Source organism: Ctenopharyngodon idella, chromosome 7 (genome assembly GCF_019924925.1).
Source record: "Ctenopharyngodon idella isolate HZGC_01 chromosome 7, HZGC01, whole genome shotgun sequence".
In the NCBI taxonomy this organism is placed as follows: Eukaryota; Metazoa; Chordata; class Actinopteri; order Cypriniformes; family Xenocyprididae; genus Ctenopharyngodon; species Ctenopharyngodon idella.
The window spans coordinates 33,112,573-33,134,072 of record NC_067226.1 but is presented as its reverse complement, the minus strand read 5'-3'; the positions used below and the strand labels follow the sequence as shown (position 1 = coordinate 33,134,072).

The following is a 21,500-nucleotide window of genomic DNA, read 5'->3' as shown; positions in this document are numbered from 1 at the left end:
ACATATTTAAAATAGTTCATGTGACTGCAGTGGTTCAATCTTAATGTTATGAAGCGACGAGAATACTTTTGTGCGCAAAAAAAAACAAAATAACGACTTTATTCAACAGTATCTAGTGATGGGCGATTTCAAAACACTGCTTCATGAAGCTTCGAAGCTTTACAAATCTTTTGTTTTGAATCAGTGGTTCGGATCGTGTATCAAACTGCCAAAGTTACATGAACTATTGAAATTTCGAAACACTTAAGACATAAGCCTTGTTTACTGAAATCACAAATCACTGATTTGAAACAAAACATTCGAAGCAGTGTTTTGAAATCGCCCATCACTAGATATTGTTGAAAAGTCATTATTTGGGGTGTTTTTGGCGCACAAAAAGTATTCTCGTCGCTTCATAACATTACAGTTGAACCACTGCAGTCACATGAACTGTTTTACATATGTCTTTAGCCTCACTGAGCCATCGGATTTCATCAAAAATATTTTAACTTGTGTTCTGAAGATGAACGAAGGTCTTACGGGTGTGGAACGACATGAGGGTGAGTAATTAATGACAGAATTTTCATTTTTGGATGAACTAAACCTTTAAAGACCTATAGAGGAACTTAAAGACCTTTAGGAAATACAGCACTGTTCAAAAGCTTGGGGTCAAGTTTTTTTAAATGAATACCTGTATTCACCAATGTATTTCACAATACTACTTTTTTTTTTTTTTTTTTTACTGTTTTTGATCAAATAAATGCAACCTTGGTGATCATTCTTACAAATACATGTGTAAGTTGCTTATTTTTAAACAGAACAGTGAAATTAATTAAATGAAATGAGTTTGTTTCACTCAAATAATAATGAAAGTTCATTGTACTTAACAGAAAAAAAGTTGTAGTAAGCTGAACTTAATATGATTGAGTTGAGTTGCAGCAGATTTCTAATTCGCAGCATGCTCTGCGTCAGACTCTATAAATAAATGTTGAAATTAAGTGTTATTTTGTGTGTTTTTTGCACAAGATTAACATAGGGAGACATAAGTTAGTGTTTAATGTTGTGTTATGTTGGGGTTCTATGTTAGTTTTGTAGGGTACCACTGTGGTGAAGAGTAGAGGATGGGCTGTGGTTAGGTTGAGGATGGGCTGCAAAACATGTAAGACCATACATATGTATGTTGTTTGATTATATACATGCAAGTATATAATGACAGTCTCTTTGATTGTTATGATAGCATGTGTTATTTGCTATCTAACATTTAACCAAGATCTGAATGTGATGTTTAGTCAGTTACGCGTCAGTTACGCTTTTTTGTAAGTTGAATACGGAAGGTGGTCTGGTGGAAGCTAGATATTTTACTTTATAACTTGTTAAATATGGACATTTTTCTTACACAAACACATTGCTTCGCTTCAGAAGGCTTTTATTAACCCCCCAGAGCCGTGTGGAGTACAATTATGATAGATGGATGCACTTTCTTGAGCTTCAAACTCATTGGTCCCGTTCACTGCCATTATAAAGCTTGGATGTGTCAGGATATTAATATAACTCCCGATTATGTTCATCAAAAAGAAAAAAGCCATAAACACCTAGGATGGCTTGAGGGTGAGTAAAGCTTGGTGTAATTTTCATTTTAAAGTGAACTAATCCTTTAAATGTTTTGAGGTAATAAATTTCCTCAAATTTTTTGAGTTTTCTGAACTTATTGAGTTTTAAAGTGTATTGTCAAACCAGTGCAAATACACTGTGAATCCTCCAGTCCTAGACAAAGGCAGCAATACAGTGTTAGTGACCATTTGATGTACAGCGTAACATCATAAAAATAACTCACGTTGGGTATTCCAAGGCTACTTTGGTTTCTTCCAGCTCTTGAGCCTGTTTTAACCAGGGCAACTTGGCTTCAACAGGTTGGCTCTCTGGGAAAGCAACAAACGAAAACACACACAAACAAACATTAAAACTAGTAAGCATGTATCAAACAGAGCATTTAGACTCATACATAACCGTAATCTGTTGACAAACATGGACATTACCAAGTCTGGTCACACAAAAGATAACCTATAAGAAGGCCAGCTCATAATAGTATGAGTTTCCATACTGATCTGAGCTGGTTTATGTTTGTTACCAGCAAAACATGCTGTTTAAGCTAGTTAAAAAGTCAGATTGGAACACTAGCACACCAGCATCCATTACACAACATAAGCTGCTCTTTTTCACAGGGAATATGACACTAGCCAAACACTAAATGTAAGCTCAAATTTTAAGATTTTGAGGTTCATAACAGTAAAAAGTGGTGCTTGGACACTAATCAGAGGTGATTAGTTGAGGGTGGTGTGGAATAAATATCAAAGATCTGGGCTGGTAACCAAAAGGTTACAGGTTCAAACCCTGTAAGTGGTGATCCACAAACTATCACCCATTGTACTCTTGAGCAAGACGCACAACCTCAGGTTACTCCGAGGAGGATTGTCCCTGTATTAAGTGTTCTGTAAACTGTTTTGGATGAAAGTGTCAGATAAAAGATGAAGAAAAGATAAAGTAAGCCAAGTCAGTGTAAGATCAGTGCTGAGGGACACTCAAATTTCACCAGAAACCTTTCCTGCTATGAACATCTGTAAGACCATCACTGGGTCATGTGTCTTACTGAAGGTTACAGAGCCAGTTTGAACCCGGCTGCTCCTCCTACAGCCCCCAACCCAAACACAGCTAATAAAGCTCAACATAAATCTCCATGTGACAACCAAATATTTATGCAAGCAGCCATTTATTGATCTGGAACTGGATTATCACAGCTGTTGGTGACTGTGGGATAGCAGTAAAGAACATGCCGAGGGCTCAGGGTTTGGCTCTTCGGTCGGGGTTTCTGGGTTTCTCTGATGGCAGACATCCTCACAATTGGCGTGCGGGAAGGTCTAGATGAAATAGCAGGCAATGGAGCCTCTTTTTCAACCCACTGAGTTTTTACAAGCATGTCAGGCTCGACTTAAGCGTGGAATTGATTGATATGAAGAGAATTATTGGTGGAAAAAAAGCATACAGATGTTTGTGATTAAGGTTTCTTGAATTTTGGCATTGTTGCGTAGCTGATATTACATTTAAAGGAATACGCTACCGTACAAAAGGTATGATTTTTTTTACAAGACATTGCTCTTGCTCACCAAGGCTACATTTATTTATTCAAAAATACAGTAAAACAGTGATAGTGTGAAATATTATTCAGGTTCATATGATCCTTCAGTCATTTATTTCAAATAGAAACCTTTTGTAACATTATCAATGTCTTTACTGTCACTTTTGAGCAATTTAATGTGTCCTTGCTGAATAGAAGCATTAATAAAAAATAAAAACGTACTTACTCCAATCATTAGTTCAGTGAAACACAAAAAGGAGATTCTGAATAATCTTCAAGCTGCTCTCTAGATTTGAAACGACATGATGGTGAACTATTTTTGGGTGAATTATTCCTTCAATGAAATTTGGAGGATTTAAGCAAAGCTTGTAAATGTAAAACACGTGTGAGGAGGAAAGTGTTAGACGTCTAGATGACAAACACCTCCTGTTATGTGGCAAAATCGTGCCTGAACTCACATGTCTTCTGTCTCGAATAAGGGAGTTTGATTCATGAGCAGACGGGACTATGTTTGGCATGACTTGGAATGAAAAAAGTACATTTTATTCATGTACTCAGACAAATCACTTGAACTAATTACACAAGACTTCATGAAAAGCGTGTCTTGCCAAAAAGACGTAACATATTTAAGTGAGAAAAGACGTGGTCACACGAAGAGACAAAGATGAAAATGTTATTGAACAGAAGTAGCCTTTTCATGGAGTTCTCAGTTGCAAAATAAAATAAAATAAATATTGTTTTGTTTTGAATAACAGAAGTAGCCTTTTCAGAGTCCTCAGTTGCTTAGGAAAATAAATAAAATAAAATAAAATAAAGTAAAATAAAATAAAATGAAATAAAATAAAATGAAATAAATTAAAATAAAATAAATATTGTTTTGTTTTGAATAACAGAAGTAGCCTTTTCAGAGTTCTCAGTTGCTTAGGAAAATAAATAAAATAAAATAAAATAAAATAAAATAAAATAAAATAAAATAAAATGAAATAGAATAAATATTGTTTTGTTTTGAATAACAGAAGTAGCCTTTTCATGGAGTTCTCAGTTGCTTAGGAAATAAAATAAAATAAAATAAAATAAAATAAAATAAAATAAAATAAAATAAAATAAAATAAAATAAAATAAAATAAAATAAAATAAATAATGTTTTGTTCTGAATAACAGAAGTAGCCTTTTCAGAGTTCTCAGTTGCTTAGGAAAATAAATAAAATAAAATAAAGTAAAATAAAATAAAATGAAATAAAATAAATATTGTTTTGTTTTGAATAACAGAAGTAGCCTTTTCATGGAGTTCTCAGTTGCTTAGGAAATAAAATAAAATAAAATAAAATAAAATAAAATAAAATAAATATTGTTTTGTTTTGAATAACAGAAGTAGCTTTTTTTATAGAGTTCTTAGTTACTTAGGAAAATAAAATAAAATAAAATAAAATAAAATCATCTCCGATTTGTAGAAGTGGATTGTAGTAATTTACTCACCAATTATTCTTCACTCTTAGAAGAAAATGTTCTATATAAAACCTTGAAGGGTTCTGCCTGGTGCTTCATATATAGAACCTTTCAGTGATTCTATCATGGAATCATCTTATGGATTCAGATTTAATTAATTAATTTTGTTTTAATGAATTAAACAGCTTGTAAAGATGAAAATAAAGATGAAAATATATTTTAGACATTTCCCCTTATATAGAACCTTTTTTGTAAAATAAAGCCAAGAACACTAGGATTCTATACAGAACCCCACTGAACCATGTTTTTCTAAGAGTGTTCTTATTTCCACTGGTGGCTAAGAGAAACAACTGAGATCATAATGAGTTATCAAAAGCGATTTCACTTCTCATGCTTCTTTCCTATGTGAAAGACTGAGAAAGATACTGAAAGCAATAGAGATCTGACAGGCAAATAATGTGACAGACAGGGAGAAGTCTCAGTTATTAATTAACTCCACAGCAAGAAACAGCTCTAAAGCACACTGTGACTGACTCTCGATGAGCTCAGAGTGTCTGTCTGCACTTATGGAGAATTTCATATTCAGATCACACGTTATTTCATGAGCGTCTGTCTGTGGCACACTCCACTCTCCTCTCTGACAGCTGCAGGCACTGACTGCTCCCTAATGGAGACCACTTTGGCTGTGTTCCAAAGTCTGGTGAGCTTCCTCACTGCCAACTGCATCCTAAACTGAGACAGAACCTCATTATTGAGCATTTTGGAAGACTCTAGACAGACAGCAATTCTGTACCTCATTCAAATACAAATTATATTTATGATAAATGATTAATCTTTTCAGTGCACATTCTTATACATGCAATGCTGAAAACTATTTATTTATTTATTTTTTTTTTTTTAGAGAGCAGCATAATTTTACCACCAGGTTTTGGAACAGATTTAAAATGCTTCTCAGAAACAAATAAGTTCTAAAAGTATTTTAATCGTATCAGTGTTTTAATGTTAGTTTTCATTAGTAGATGAATGGCGCTTAACAGTGACTGCTCACTTTATCAGCGGCCTTGGCTCCAGATTTATTACCCATTTATTTTTTCTGAAGGCAGAACATTCTTCAGGAAAAAGTTCAAAGCCTTGAACGAAACTAACCAGCTACAATGAATCACAATATTACACTGTTTAAATCGGGGGAGTACTTGCGAGAGAAAGAAGGCAACATTGGATGTGTACTTCACAAAAATGCATTGTGACATGATCAGTGAAAACGGTAAGAAAAATACTAATAATACTGAAGAGCATTAAGGATTGATCAATCCAATTAAAAATTCGCAACTGGGGGCCTCAGCACAGTTCCACTGGGGTCACAAAATGACTTAAAGGCACAATATGTAAGATTTTTGGATTGAAATATCCAAAAACCATTAGAACAGTGTTACATATTTTGCTGACTTGTGTAATTACATTATCTCAAATGTTTCCAAGAATGTTTAAATCCAGAGAAATAAGCAATTTTAACCAGGACACAGACCATGTCCGTGCGTCGCCTATCAATGACATCATACCCACGTTACCCTCGATTTCCAGTTTTATTTTATGGAAACCATGGAAAAACCAAAGACGCTTTAATATATTATGTGTTTTATTAGACAGGTGAGCAACTGTTTGGATACATTCATCGACAGAGAACTAATCATGTTATATAGCTCAACACAGTAAGTCTCATTGTTTGAATCTCGTTTTCTTGATTTACCGCGAGTACCATGTTTTACCATGCCTAATATCGATCTAGCTTACTGCAGTGTGCAACAAGTGTCTCATATACCCCTTTTCCACCAATGCAGTTTGAGTGCTGGTTCGGAGCCAGAGCCTAGCTTCAAATCAGTTCTTTGTCTTTCGACACCCTCTGAACCAGGAAAAGTGGTTCATAAGTAGCACCAAAACATTGCTGGTCTAGAAGTAAGAACCGCTTGCATCAGGGGCTGGGGGCGGGGTTACCGTGACCAACAAGAAACTTGTGACGCCATTTTTGAAATAGCAGCTAATCGAGCTAATAGCAGCCCGATTGTAATCTCCGTCTATATACAAATTACGGCGAGCCGTGCTTGGATGCCGATGTAGGTTCGCAAAGCCATGAGCATCAATACTAGCGAAACGTCCGCCATTGTTGATGGAAGGCTTGTTCGAGATGCATCAGAGCAGCGCGGACCGATCGGCGGGTGACATCGGAGTGCCGCGGGAGCGTTTGTTGAGCATACGACTCCTTGTGCTTTTGGATCGTTCTCACAGTGCTTTGATGTCATGCGCCGATCGCTCTGCGAGAAGCCGATGCATCTCGAACAAGCTTGGTGTGTTTGGCGCTGCCGTGCTAGCTTTGCTGTGAAATATGAGATGTATGAGACGAATACAGTGATGTAAGACCTGGCTCTGACGTATACAGTGACGTAAGAAAGGAAAACTGGTTCTTAGAAGGCTCGTCAGTTGAACCAACTCCGAACTGGCACTAGCACTAGCTCTGAACTAGCACCCGGTTCGTGCTGGTGGAAAAGGGGTAATAGCAGCCGCCGAGCTAACGCAGAGTAGCATTATAACAACTTTCAACAAACAAATGTATCTAATATGATAAACAACGCTGTGTTACTCCACATATGCAAGACCGGAAGAAGCGGAAGTGCTCGTCTGTGGCATAATAAAAGTTCCACTGCTCTCGAGACGTGTGTCGCGATCGTCTCTCTTTAGCAATCGCTCCAGCGGCCTCGTTCCGCTCCAGCCACAGCTCATCCATGAATATGATTTCTGCCCGAGTCCCATCGGATTCTTTCCACTGGCTATAGACGTGAAGACAACAACTCCCATGATTCCGCGAATTCAAGGCGTCATCAAGCTACGCCTTAGTTTTGAATAAGCGACCTCTAGCGGTGAAAACTACATAAATGTCTTTAAAATGATTTGAGCTTTAGCTTTTAATATAAGCTAAAATTGCAAAAAATCTAGAAGTTGTATATTGTCAAGAGTAGTTTAGAACTGCTGTATGAGAGCATTATGTTGTTAGCTTAGCAAAATGCTAACATAAAATCAGGTTGGAATGATTTAATCTCACATGTGCTTCATGTGCAGTTCCTGCCTATGTAGAATGTTCCTCTAGAATGTATTTCTATTAGGATGCTGACTTAGAAGGCAGCTGCCTATAGGGGATTTCGCACCGGAGGAATGGTTTCAACTATTAGCGGAAGTACTCACTTTTTGGCGTGTTCGCACCACAGGAACTGGGAATGATTTTATTTATAGGAACGACTATTGGGGGGACTTAATTAGCTCCTACTTCAGAGTAGGGTCTAGCCCAGCTCAATAGGAACTATCAGTGACGTAAGTGGATGTTTATTGGCCAAATGCATGCAAAACATGGCACCCGCCATTTTTATTTATTAGCTTTATATAAAACCTATATATTTACTCCACAAACATTAAAGCAGTGATAAATGGACCGACGCCGAGTTCCAGGAACTTCTCAACCTTTACTCTGAGGAGGAAATCCGACGTGACTTTGAAGGCTAAAGGTGAAACATGATTTTGCATTTCTGCTCATCTAGTGACATTGGGCTTCAACCACATGTCAAAATAAAAGCACAACAACCAGAGCTGCTGATGTAAGTGACGGTTTACGTTATTTCAGAGTTCCTACTGGCGGTACGAATGCAACCAGGAAAATGGCCCTAGGGGAAAATTTAGTTCTCGGGGAACCGGCTTGGTGGCTAGTTCCTATAACTACCCGGTGCGAAAGCCCCTTATGTAGGCAATAGACAGCAGTAGCTCACTTAATTGTGGATCTCTTTAAAAGATGTAATTTTTGTTGTTTCTACCTCGTGGTTTGTGGCAGGCGACGGGGACCAGGCAGTCCTCTTTGATATGGGGTTTGAGGTGGGGACTGCAGCCGCCAGCATGTTGCCCACTGTGATCCACACACAGCACAACCCTGTACCGCAGACCTGGGCCGCAAGTAACCGTGCACTGGATAGTACAAATACAAAAACACAAACACATACATGGGGCAGTCCAGACGTAGTGATATGTGATCATATTACATATAATATGTATTGTGAAAACACTATACAAATTAATTTGAACTGAATCTGTCCATTTACACCAGGAGTGAAGTGAAAAGCACATACAAAATACAGGGGTTGGACAAACATTGGCCATTATAGTGTTGGAGGTTTCACGCCTATATATGTGCGGCCTAGTGGCCAATCTTCACTGATTTTATATTCCATCAGTAAGAGCAGAGAGTGAAGGTTAGAGCAATAGCACAGCTGTACATAAAATAATGCAATCCACAGAACATAATTGAGTTCAAATGAGGACAAATTGTTGGTGCGCGTCTCGCTGGCTCATCTGTGACCAGGACAGCAAGTCTTTGTGGTGTATCGAGAGTGATGGTATCCAGGGTAATGCTGGCATAGCAACACGTAGAATGAACCACATCCGATCGGAGTAAATGTCGACGCAAGAGGAAGCTGTCTGAAAGGGATGTCCAGGTACTGACTTACATAAATCCACAGCTGCCCAACTCACTGCAGAATTAAATGTGAACCTCGACTCTCCTGTTTCGTCTGGAGCTCCACAGAGTCAATATTGATAGTCGGGCTGCTACAGCCAAACCTTTGGTCACTCGTGCCAATTCCAAATGTTAGTTTCAATGGTGCCAACAGTGCAAATCTTGGGCTGTGGACAATGTGAAACATGTATTGTTCTCTGATGAGTCCACCTTCACTGTCTTTCCCACATCTTTGGGAGAAGAACCAAAGAGGCTCAACACTCGGACTGTGACGGACACAGCGATGGTTTGGGCTGAAATATGATTGCGTTCCCTACTGTGCTTGATGGACGCGTCACTATCAAGGACTATTGAACCATTCTGGAGGACCATGAGCACCTGATGGTTCAAACATTGTACCCTGAAGATGGGGTTGTGTATCAGCATGATAATGCACCAATACACACAGCAAGACTGGTGACAGAATGGTTTGATGAACATGAAAGTGAAGTTGAACATCTCCCATGACCTCCACAGTCACCAGATCTGAATATTTTTGGACAACTTTGGGGTATTTTGGAGGAACGAGTCAGAAAACATCTTCCTCCACCAGGATCATGTAGTGACCTGAACACTGTTCAGGCCACAAAAGGAGGCCCTACTCCATACTAATAAATTAGTGTGGTCTAAAACCAGGTGTTTCAGTTTTATTGTCCAGCCCCTGTATGTGACAATGAAAGATTGGGGTTGGTAAGATTTTTTAATGTCGAAATAAGTCTCTTCTGCTTACCAGCTGCATTTATTTGATGGAAATCACATTAAAAACAGTGATATTATGAAATATTATTACAGTGTAACTATCGTAATATATTTTAAAAGTATTTATAGAAATAGGAATCTTTTGTAAAATTATACACGTCTTTACTGTCACTTTTGATTGATTTAATGCATCCTCTCTGAATAAAATGATTACTTCCTTTTAAAAAATGTTTACTGACCGCAAACGTTTATATAGATGCATTCTGCATACAGTGGAGAAGGTATAATATCTCTGTTCCAAAAGAAAAAAAATCTTCCAAACTATTTGAAAGAAAAAAAACTGCCTATGAACAGTGTTTTAAAGAGGACCTATTGTGCCCTTTTGCAAAGTCTTGATGTTGTTTTTAGGGTCTATTAGGTTTTCATGCTTGAATGTTCAAAAAACATATTATTTTGCACATATTCTCCATTGTTGCAGCACCTCTTTTCGCAGTCTGTCAGTAACGCTCTGTTTAGTTCCTTTCTCTATGAAGCCTCTCCTTCTGGAAAGCGCAGTGTGTTCTGATTGGTCGGCTGGACCAGTGTGTTGTGATTGGTCAAGTGCTTCGAGCGTGTTTGGAAAAATGTCCCGCCCCTTACCATAACCACGTGTTTCAACACACTACTAACTAACTCATCCAGGCCCCACACCTTTATCTGAGTATGCCTCGGGCAGGTATTATTTAAATGAGGAATACTGCGACGTGTTCGTTCATGGAAGAAAACTAAAGACTACAAAGGAGGCATTTCATGGAGTTCAGAAACCGTGACACTGATATAGAGAATAACTCCCGCTGGAGAGATGCTTTGCTTTGGAACTTTGCAGAGCTTTTTCACGCTCAAACAGCAACTAAAATAACTTGGTAAAGAAAGTTAGAAATGTAAAAAGCATAATAGGTCCTCTTTAAATCAGTCACTTATTTGGTTTCATTTGGGTTAGGACACAGAAACAGCACACTAGGTTGTAGAACAGAGATAGAGATGGTCAGTGGTGATCAGAAATGGAAGAAGAGGTCAATAAAAGGTCACCTGAGACCACTCCATGGCCATCCACTGTGGACACTCAAACGTGTTGCAGCTCTGTTTGCTGAATGGCCTTGGGGAGTGTGTGCACTTCCACTCCTCTACCAGCACGATCTGACCGTGAACGTCCTCCTCTACACACACCACGCTCCTCTCCTGAGAGCCCCCTCCACACGACACTGAACACGACGTCCACGGGTTCTGCTCCCACCTGCATCAGTATTATACAATAATATATATTGGCATTAGTTAGGGGTGTGCTGAGATCTCGTGCCATGAGATCTCGCAAGATTAAAATGTGACGAGATTTCTCATCGAGGTGAAAAGCTGTCTTGCGATATTGCCATGATGGGAGTGTGAGGGTGACATTAGGATAGAATATGCCACCGTTATGCTTACATTACATTATGGTGCCCACCACGGCACTGCCTCCACTGTTGTTTTGCTTTTTAAAGAAAAAAAACAAACAAACATTTAATTCAGTTGGATAACGGTCACTGCAATTCCATTCAGCTCATCCAACACGAACTGCAGTCGTACGTAGTGCAGCAGGAATTAGAGTTCACTGATCACATGGTGAGAGTAAGTGACGAGATGACTGACAAGACCATGGCGGAGGATTCATTACACAACCGAGCTTAAGTGTCTGATAAATGTCTTATCTTGTAGAATGCGTGCTCAGCGCCACCGCTCACTATTCACAGAGTATACGTGGTTGCGAAATCGAAAGAGAAAGTAAAACGCGAGTGCGTATTCAATACTCCGCATTTTGAAAGCGGCTCCCTGATGCATGCAAATAAGCTATCTTAGGCTGGGCTGTGTAGTTGTAACCATCTCTCAGCTCTGTATCATGCTGGAAAAAAAATTTGGTCTCTATTTGCACTTTGAATATTGAAGGAGTACGTTGATGATGGTTGCACTTATTGTTTGCACTTAATAAGACTAAGTGAAAACTTATTTATTTTTGTTTATATTATTGTTATTTCTATGATCGATTTGTGGAAAGGAGCTCAGTCAGGAGGTCAAAAGTTGTAGAAGCTCATAAATCATGTACAGTAAGGTCTGAAGAGACTTTACTGTACATGATTTATATGAAATCATACAGGAGAGAAGCCAGTCAGTTGAGTTTGTGACAAAACCTTTTACAGTGCTTGAGTATTGTTGTCTTTTACTGCATGATAATTCATACTCAGAAAGTAGAACTGAAATGACATTCATTAGAAAATGATTAGTTAAAACAGTTCAAATGCACCTGTAGACAATTTTTTTAGTCATGTGTTTTGTCACTGAGAAATACTGTGTAAAAATCTCGCCACTCCCCTTGTATTAGTAGATAAGTACTAACTTAGTAGATGAGCAGTAACTTTATGTTATGAAATATTGTAATGTGATAACTGAGACAAAGTGTCAACAATGTGCAATGTGATAAAAAAATACAGTAAAAACAGTAATTTTGTGAAATATTATTAGTTTAAAATAACTGTTTTCCATTTTGTTATATTTTAAAATGCAATTTATTTCTGTGATCAAAGCTGAATTTTCAGCATCATTACTCCAGTCTTCAGTGTCACATGATCCTTCAGAAATCATCTAATATGATGATTTGATGCTCAAGAAACATTTCTGATTATTAAACAGTGGCTTAAAATTCTTGTGGAAAACATGATGATTTTTTTAGGATTCTTTGATAAATAGAAAATGTAAAAGAACAGCATTTATGGTCCCACTTTATATTAGGTGGCCTTAACTACTATGTACTTACATTTGATACAATGCACTTATTGTGTACATACATGTGTTTACATTGTACTTATATTTTAAAAAATACCTGCATGTAATAACATCTTTAATTAATGTCTGGAATTACATTTATAATTACACTGTTGGCCCATCTTTTACACCTTGACCCACTCCTAAACCTACCCATTCCACCAAACCTGTCCCTAACCTTACCCGTATCCACCTCAATAGCAGCAAAATTGTTTTGCAATACAATATGAACACAATATGTACACAGTAGTTAAGGCCACCTAATATAAAGTGGAACCACATTTATTTAAAATAGAAATCTTTCATAACATTATAAAGGTATTTACTGTCACTTTTAAACAATTTAATGGGTTTAAAATATAAATTTCTCAAAAAAGTCTTACTGACTCAAAACCTTTAAACAGTAGTGTATCTACAGTATTCAAACAACACAAAGCATATATTACTTTTAAATATATAACTTTAAACCATTTCAGAACTTAGGCGTTTTAAGCTTTCAGACATGTTAAATCAACATTCAAAGTTTGTCTTGATGAATGATTTTAAATTATGAAATTTAAAATCAGCTGACATCACTGAGCGAAGCGAGTATCAAGATCTTAAGTGAGCAGTAAGTGTGCTGTGATATACGTGATAACTTCATACCGTGGTAGAGGCTGGAAATGGTCGTAGGGCATCACTTCCTTGAAGCCATCACTACAGAGAAACACACACCATTAGCCCTTCAAGTCAATATCCACACTATAATGAGTTCAAGCACAGGAAGTCTAATGCACAGCTACTCTCTGGTTTATAGAGATTCATTCTTCACTCATTGTGTTTTGTCATGGAGGGTGTGTTGCAGAGATCGATAAGACAGAACCAGCCTTTCAAGGCAGGGATCCATGTTGCACTCCTTGAGTTTGGGTGTAGGTTTGGTGTTCTCTGGGAAGCTGTGGCACAGGTGCTCCGCAACAGATTTGTTGTAACGAATGTCCATGCAATCAGCCGAATTGAGCTGATAACCTTCAGGGGCGAGACAAAGCAACATTAGCTATGTTTTATGACAATTACACACTGTATAGTCAGCATTTTAAGTAGTATGCATGATAATGCATGAATACACTACCGGTCAAAAGTTTGGAAAAATTACTATATGTTATATAGGCAAATGTTTCCAAATTTTCAAGATCTGAGGTGAATTAGCCTATCCATTGTTGCTTTCAGTATGTCTATAAAGGTCACGGAAAATGATATTCAAACTCACATTAAATTAAGCACATAATCAGCACCTGAGATTATCATTGTCATACTTTGTTTGTTGTTCCAGTCGCAAAGCCACAGAAATAGAAACTGTTTGTTTAAAACTCTGATTAACATGTAAAATATACATTTTCTAGCGTGTCGCATCTGGTTAGGACACGGTGTAGGCTTAGGGTTGTTTCAGAATTTGCATTGACTTTGTTTTGTTGTTAAGTCTGTGCATGTCCATGGACTCTCCATTCTTTTAGTATGGTGGATTTTTGTCCACATTTTGTTTAGATATAATATGATTACTTGGGAATGTCGTCGCTGTACGGCCAGAAGGAATGCCATACCCTAGGTTTTTGTGAAATGCCGCCACTGCGTTTGAGACTTCTTCACCAGCATAAATCTCATGCAATATTTGAACATTGCTTGTGTGATATCCACTGGCTCGCCTTCATGGTTTAAAATGGAAATATTTCGAATATTGTGACGTGGTATTTTTCTTTATAACCAGTTGCTCACAAAATTATTATTTTGTGAATAATTTGCTGATGCAGGTACAAAAAGTCTTGATTGATTGAGTCAGATTTCACCCATGTTCATATGGTACATTATAAGTTTATGATGCCTAAATACATTTATCGCTTTTATAATTGTTGATTTTAGTTTTTAGTGTTTTATTTTCAAAAAGGGTAGAACTATAATTCTTTTCAGATTATTCTCCTATCAATATCAAACAGAACTGAAATTATCCCAAATTAAATAAAGCATCGTGGAGTAGGTGTGCTGAACATATATTTTTGGTGTATTCAAACCATTCAAATTACTGTGAATTGTTGAAAATGGCCACCTCTAATCAAGAGTAACAATCTATAGCACTCACCCCCTCCACAGGTGACGGAGCAAGGGAAAAAGTCAGTTTCCCTCCACTGGTAGCGAATGGGCTGGTAGAACATAAACTGCATCACTGTGTCTTTAGGGCCAGCATACTTCACCTGAGGAGAACCGAAATTCACTTATAATGTGCCTGATCGTTTACTTTTAATAGTCACATTCATAATCACATCACAAATTGAGATAAAAGCCATTCATTTAAAAAAAAACCCAAATGATTTTGACATGTATAATGAGCAGGAAATTTCCTCAAGGGGCCACAGTCCAACTCATGATTTCCATATGAAACGCAGCATGCATCATCTGCCACTGAATATCCTCTAGTCTTGATTTCTGGAGCTGTGATGATTAGTTAAATACTGTTTGCATGCTGCTGCAATTAACTAGAGTAATGAGTCATGTTCAATTACTGTAAGCCGTGGTGTCAAGACTAATCATGACTCTTCAGGTCATGAGATGAGAAAGCCTAGCATGATTGCAATCATATTGTACTGTGTTTACAGTTTCACATGGAGAGTAAACACTGATTCTCTCTGCTGCTTTAAAATCATCACGAAGCTTCAAACAGAGTTTGCATGAAACTTTCATTGCTATTCAACACACCAAAAACCCTAAAACCCAGCAGGTTCATGATGGGACAACAGTTCATGTTCGTGAGAATGATACGATTTTCCCATATTAAAATAATTTAAAGAGCAATTAAATATACCTATTGTACATTAAATTTAAATGTATAATATATGATATATACACAAGTTTGCTATATATAATAAATCTATATATTTTTATATTAATTTATATATGTATATCCACACACCCATCCTTATTTATTCATTCATTCATTCAGTCATTCATTCATCCAACAGTTCTTTCTGGTTTTGGAATTGGCTAAGAGGTCTTTCCAGCCATGTGATTTTCAACCAGTATCGACAGGAACCTTTCACTGTTTGAATCACTCCGCTGTCAGCGTTCTCACAGTGAGTGTCGTGGCGGACGAGCAAACCCAGCATATCTTTATAGATACTACTGTTATTTTGTAATGGAATGTAGTTTTAAAAGTTTTTTAAGCGAGAATATAGTTGATTAGATCTCAGATATGCAATTTGTATGTGAACATTTAGCGCCTATTTGAAAATTTGTTTAGACACTTTTGGAAATGCAAGCTCCAGGCCGTCAGCGAGCGTTCAGCACTCATGTACCCGCAGAGAACAGCTTCATCTCGGCCAGTGCTTCGGGAATTTGCTGCTGGCTCTTATGTAGATAATGTTTAAACATGAGGTATAATTCATTTTGGGTATATCAAACAGGCAATCTTTGGTCTAATTAATCTATTACTTGTTCCAGAGCTAATAGATTTGGCTTAAGGGCTATATTAAGATTTATTACTTAATATTTACATTGAAATTAAACCCTGCACTAACTAGAGCGCTGCTTTTGTACGTTTGACTGAACTGTTTGCTTGCGTTTATTTCCTATTTTACTTCCTATACTGTTATAATGGCTATTGCTGTTAATTTAAATATTATTTTTCAATAAATAATACTTTAAATAAATAACATGCCATATTTTTTGGTATTGAGAAAGAGTCCGTTAGTGATTTTGACTTCAGTGAAAGTTACATTAATACGCCATTAGATGGCAGCAAAGACTGTCTTTATGAGTGAGTGAGTCAGTCGCAAAGACTTTTATATTGAAATGGACTGAAACAAGGAAACAAGGACATTGTTTTTACTTCAAACAACATCTTACGAGACGCAACTGACAAATGCGTTGACTAGCGCTGTCATGGGAAATCCTCGTAAAATTTAAAAGGACAAAGACAAAGATATCACTTTCCTCAGCGGACATTCAAACTGATTTTGTGATTATGAATATAAGATCTCAGGCGATCTCGCTCTTATAATACTCTACAAAATACAACAATCTTCAATGAAGCGACTCAACGTTCCTTCGTTACTAGTTATAAAGTGACGTTTTATAATTAGTAACGGAGGCTTGGGCTCAACTGTTAAACTGTCAACTTGAGATTTGAATCTGTGGCGGAAGGAAGTATTTCCAAAAGAGGGTCTGTTGTTGTTCTTATTTATTTACTACTCGTGTGATATTGCTCATATATATGATTATATATATATACACACACACACACACACACACACACATATATATATATATATATATATATATAAAAACTTGTGTTGGAAACTCCAACACAAGAGAAAATATCTATCCATCGAAAGGCCATATCTCTGGCTAAGAGTTTCTGCTGCTTTCTAGTACCACTTGCAGATAGATGTACAGTACAGTTTTCATCACACACCTTAATTGTGAAGTCTGCAGACAGCGGTCCGTAGCAGCGGAGGGTTTGTCTTTCTGCTCCTCTCTGGTACTCCACCGTGTTGTTACTCAGAGCATGAGAGCCTGAAGAGCTGAACACGGCCTCTTCTCTCCGGCTGTTTGGTGCATGGGCTTCAATCACTGAAAAAGGACATTTCAGGTTCTATGAGTGATTTTGGAGGATTACCACAGATAAAATAGTGACAGATATCAAGACACCACACCTGTCTCCGTGACAGCTCTAGAGTCTGTAAACAGCAAAACCGGTCAGTGGAGCGCTTTACACTTTTTTTTCTAAACAGCGACACTGTCTACCTGTCAATCACTCATGTTGGGGTTGGCTGACACACTTTTGAAGGGTTGGGATTTAGATTGACGTGTGGCTGAAATCACTTGCTGCTCTTTTAAACACTAAAATTTCACATAATCTATGAACATCTTATTTTTAATTAATGAAGTTACACCAATGACCTTAATAGTGAAAGATAGATAGTAATAGTAATAGTGATAGATAGATAGATAGATAGATAGATAGATAGATAGATAGATAATGTGAAATAAAACCTTTTTGATCTCTCACTCCCACATTAAATGTTTCAAGACATAAAATATCAGATCGCTGTTTATTGTTAAAAATATTCAATGTGGTCTTGACAATTTCAAACATAAATAAACGTCTTTCCGTTGTTTGTACATTGATACACTGCTTTGGGAATAATTGCAGATCTTTCATGTAAATAGAGCAACAGAACAACATGTGTTAGCGGTGAGGGAAAATCAAACAACTGGTCAAAGCGGCTAGAAATCGCTGGCAACAGCTGAATATAATTACGCCTTCTTCTCAAAACAGCTTACAAAGAGATTCAATTCCCACACTGTCAATGTTCTGCTCTTGTGGACAGCTAAAAATTAGCAATTAACATTTATTTGCTCAATCAAATGGATTGATGATTTTTCTGTGATGTTAGAAAAGCTGTGTTAAGTACTTTTAACAATGGCAATTATTGGCACATCAAAACTACAACATATCAATGCACAAATCTATAAGGCCAAGTTCATTAACCTGGCTGTAAGATATTGGATTACAGCAATAAGAAATGTTTCTTGAGCAGCAAATCATCATATTAGAATGATTTCTGAAGGATCATGTGACACTAAAGATTTGAGTAATGATGCTGAAAATTCAGCTTTGATCACAGGAATAAATTACATTTTTAAATATATTCAAATAGAAAACAATTATTTTAAATTGTAATAATATTTCACAATATTACTGTTTTTACTGTATTTTTGATTAAATAAATGCAGCCTTGGTGAGCAGAAAAGACTTCTTTCAAAAAATGAATTAAATTAAAAAATTGTAATTTTTGAGAGGTACTGTGCACATCTTTTTCTTCTTTATATTTCTAGTCTTTTAAGGTATTATCTGTATTTTCGCATTCATTATGTGAGCTTTGGGAAAGAGTAATCTTCAGGTCACTCAAACCCCATTTTTGAAACATCTGACAAGTCAAACACCCACTAAATGCCCTGCAGTTCTTGATGGAGATCTAGTTTGCAACCAAAAAGGAGTAATGGGCAGGTTATAGGGTTTAGATATCAGTGTGTGTAGTTTGAAACGTGGTTTTCAACAGAACGGAAGTGTGTATTTGTGTGAGTGTGGGTCCATCGGATGTGGAACGGTACTTTGGGATTGGACTTCAGCATACTCTGTGTGTCCGTTATGGAAGTCTGCTAGATTACTGGCTCTGTCTCCATTGTACTGGGCTCTCAGCCACCACAAATTAGCCTGCATGAACACTTCATTCTTCTGCTCTATCCTAAAGTTCCCTCAAACCTCTTAGCATTTGCCAGTCCCACTCAGGTAATAGGAAATCTCTCTTCTTTTTTTTTTTGCGTCTTTTTTTGCTTTCAGGCTAGATAGAAATATAAAATCCATATGCATTCCCACACTGTGCTACTACACCAGGCGACTGTGTCAAATACAGTTTGGCCGTGTCACTGTGGAGGCATTGTGAAGTTCAGACTATATTGCAGATGTTGGAAGAGCTCTTTGGAAATACCTCTGATGACCTGTGACGACTTTCTGAGAGAGGTTATAAATGGATTAAAATGCCCAAATGTAAAAAAAGAAAAGAAAAAAAGGGGAAAAATATTAACTATAACAAATGAAAGCGTGAGAGGTCAGACTTTCATCTAAGGTTTGATTTTGTGCAAGTATGCAGTGAAAGTTATCTCGGTAACACTTTATTTTAGGGTCTTTTAACTAGTTGTTTATTAGCATGCATACTACTATGATATTGGCTGTTTATTAGTACTTATTAAGCACATATTAATGCCTTATTCTGCATGACCATATTCTACATTCCTAATCCTACCCAATACCTAAACTTAACAACTACCTTATTAACTATTAATAAGCAGTAAATTAGGAGTTAATTGAGGGAAAAGGCGTAGTTAATAGTTTATGTGTTCCCTATACTAAAGTGTTACCGTTATCCCATATAATTACAATAATTTCTAATATAATATATATGATAATCCTATAGAAATATAATTTATTTAATAAAATATAGTAAATTCCTATATAAAGAACTGCTCAAATTTGGATAAATCTCACAAAGTCTTTCAAATACACAATTGGGTGATATTTCACCCCAAAATTAACAAAAGTAAATACATAAAAATTGCATGAAAAATATAATTGCATTAGCATAAAAATTAATCCCACTCCTTTATGTAACAATCTGGTCTGCAGCACACATGACGAAACGGAATAGAAACTCAGAATAGTATTTATTTAATATTTATAAAACGGTTAGTTCCTGTCCTTGATTCTGATTAGTCAATAGCTGTGTTTTATTCATGATAAAACAGGGCTATGACCGCTTCACCCAACGGTTCTGTGTATCACTACACAACACCCTTAGCAACCACTCTTAGCAACATAAACTGTTTGTTCTCAGCTGATAATGTTCATTGAAGCTTACTGTATCATGTAGAAGAGTATTGTGAGAAAGATCCGAGTGAGCGAGTTTATTACCTGCATTCAGATTTAGCATTTTCCTTCAGGTCAGTCCTATGTCCATAATAAAAAATCTGTTGAAATGTCTGATGTATTATCTTGTCCTTTTAACAGTTAAGGGGTTTTCCCATGACTGACAGCACTAGTCAAAGCATTTGTCAGTTGCGTCTTGTTTCGTTTTCAAAATAATTCAGTCTTTTCAATATAAAAGTATTCACTACTGACTGACACACTCATAAAGACAGTCTTTGCCGCCATCTAATGGCGTGAAAATGTAACTTCTGTTGCTGTTCACGGTCAGGGACTATTTTTTCGGCGGAAGGAAGACTTTTAGTGAAAGTTTACTTCATGAAAGTTGCATTGATACATATTTCTGCCTTTAATATTTGTATTGTGTGGTAACCGTTTTATAAAAGCAATAAGGTACTCGAGGCTAGTGCTGTATCGTGAATAAGTCACGGCTGAAGACTTCTTGCCTAACAACACCCTTCAGCTGTGACTTATTCACGATACAGCACAGCCTCGAGTACCTTATTGCTTACTCATAACACTCAGGATCACACATGGAAATGTAGGAGAAATGGCAAACCAACTAAACACATACGAGAACCGACAAGGGACTGAACATAACAGGGAATTTAAATACAAAACGAACATAATGACTGACAGGTGATAACCATAGAAACAAACGAGGAGATAATAAATAACCAAGGAAACCAAAACTAAACAAAGCAGAGAAACAGGAACTAAGAGAAACAAAACAGAATATAAAGTCCATGAAATAAATAAAAATGAAGGTATAAAAATTACAAATAAGTAATTTCGGTAACACTTTATTTTAGGGTCTTTTAACTAGCTGCTTATTAGTATGCATATTACTAGAATATTGGCTATTTATTAGTACTTATTAAGCACATATTAATGCCTAATTCTGCATGACCTTATTCTACATCCCTTAATCCTACACAATACCTAAACTTAACAACTAACTTACTAACTATTAATAAGCAGTAAATTAGGAGTTTACTGAGGGAATAGTGAATAGTTAATGGTGAATATGTGTTCCCTATACTAAAGTATGTTACCGTAATTTCTTTACGATAAGCATAATTTCTCATATTTCAGTTGATTTTAGTATGAAATAAGATTTGTCATTTGAGAGATTCCTAATAGTGTTAACTTTCAGATTTTAGAAATTCTCTCTGGAACAAAAACTGGAGGGTGTGGAAAAACTAGCAACTCCTTGACAGCTGAATGTCATCTTGCTAACTCTCAAAACACTAAGAGACACTATTATAATTACACTCTAAAGTCTCGGTTCTGTGGCAGAAAGCTGGATTAAT

General features: G+C 36.7%; 1 protein-coding gene across 2 annotated transcripts in view; it reads right to left on the bottom strand.

The window, feature by feature from the left end:
• The window catches only part of adamtsl3 (ADAMTS-like 3), a 207,091-nt gene that overhangs the window by 55,402 nt on the left and 130,189 nt on the right, over positions 1-21,500 (bottom strand). For both annotated transcript variants that reach the window (XM_051900104.1, XM_051900105.1), the window contains exons 9-15: positions 17,116-17,273; positions 14,788-14,899; positions 13,544-13,682; positions 13,323-13,373; positions 10,914-11,118; positions 8,413-8,560; positions 1,814-1,898 (exon numbers count right to left, since the gene is read on the bottom strand). In XM_051900104.1, the coding sequence (XP_051756064.1) occupies positions 1,814-1,898; positions 8,413-8,560; positions 10,914-11,118; positions 13,323-13,373; positions 13,544-13,682; positions 14,788-14,899; positions 17,116-17,273 (898 nt within the window). The remainder of the gene's footprint in view (positions 1-1,813; positions 1,899-8,412; positions 8,561-10,913; positions 11,119-13,322; positions 13,374-13,543; positions 13,683-14,787; positions 14,900-17,115; positions 17,274-21,500) is intronic.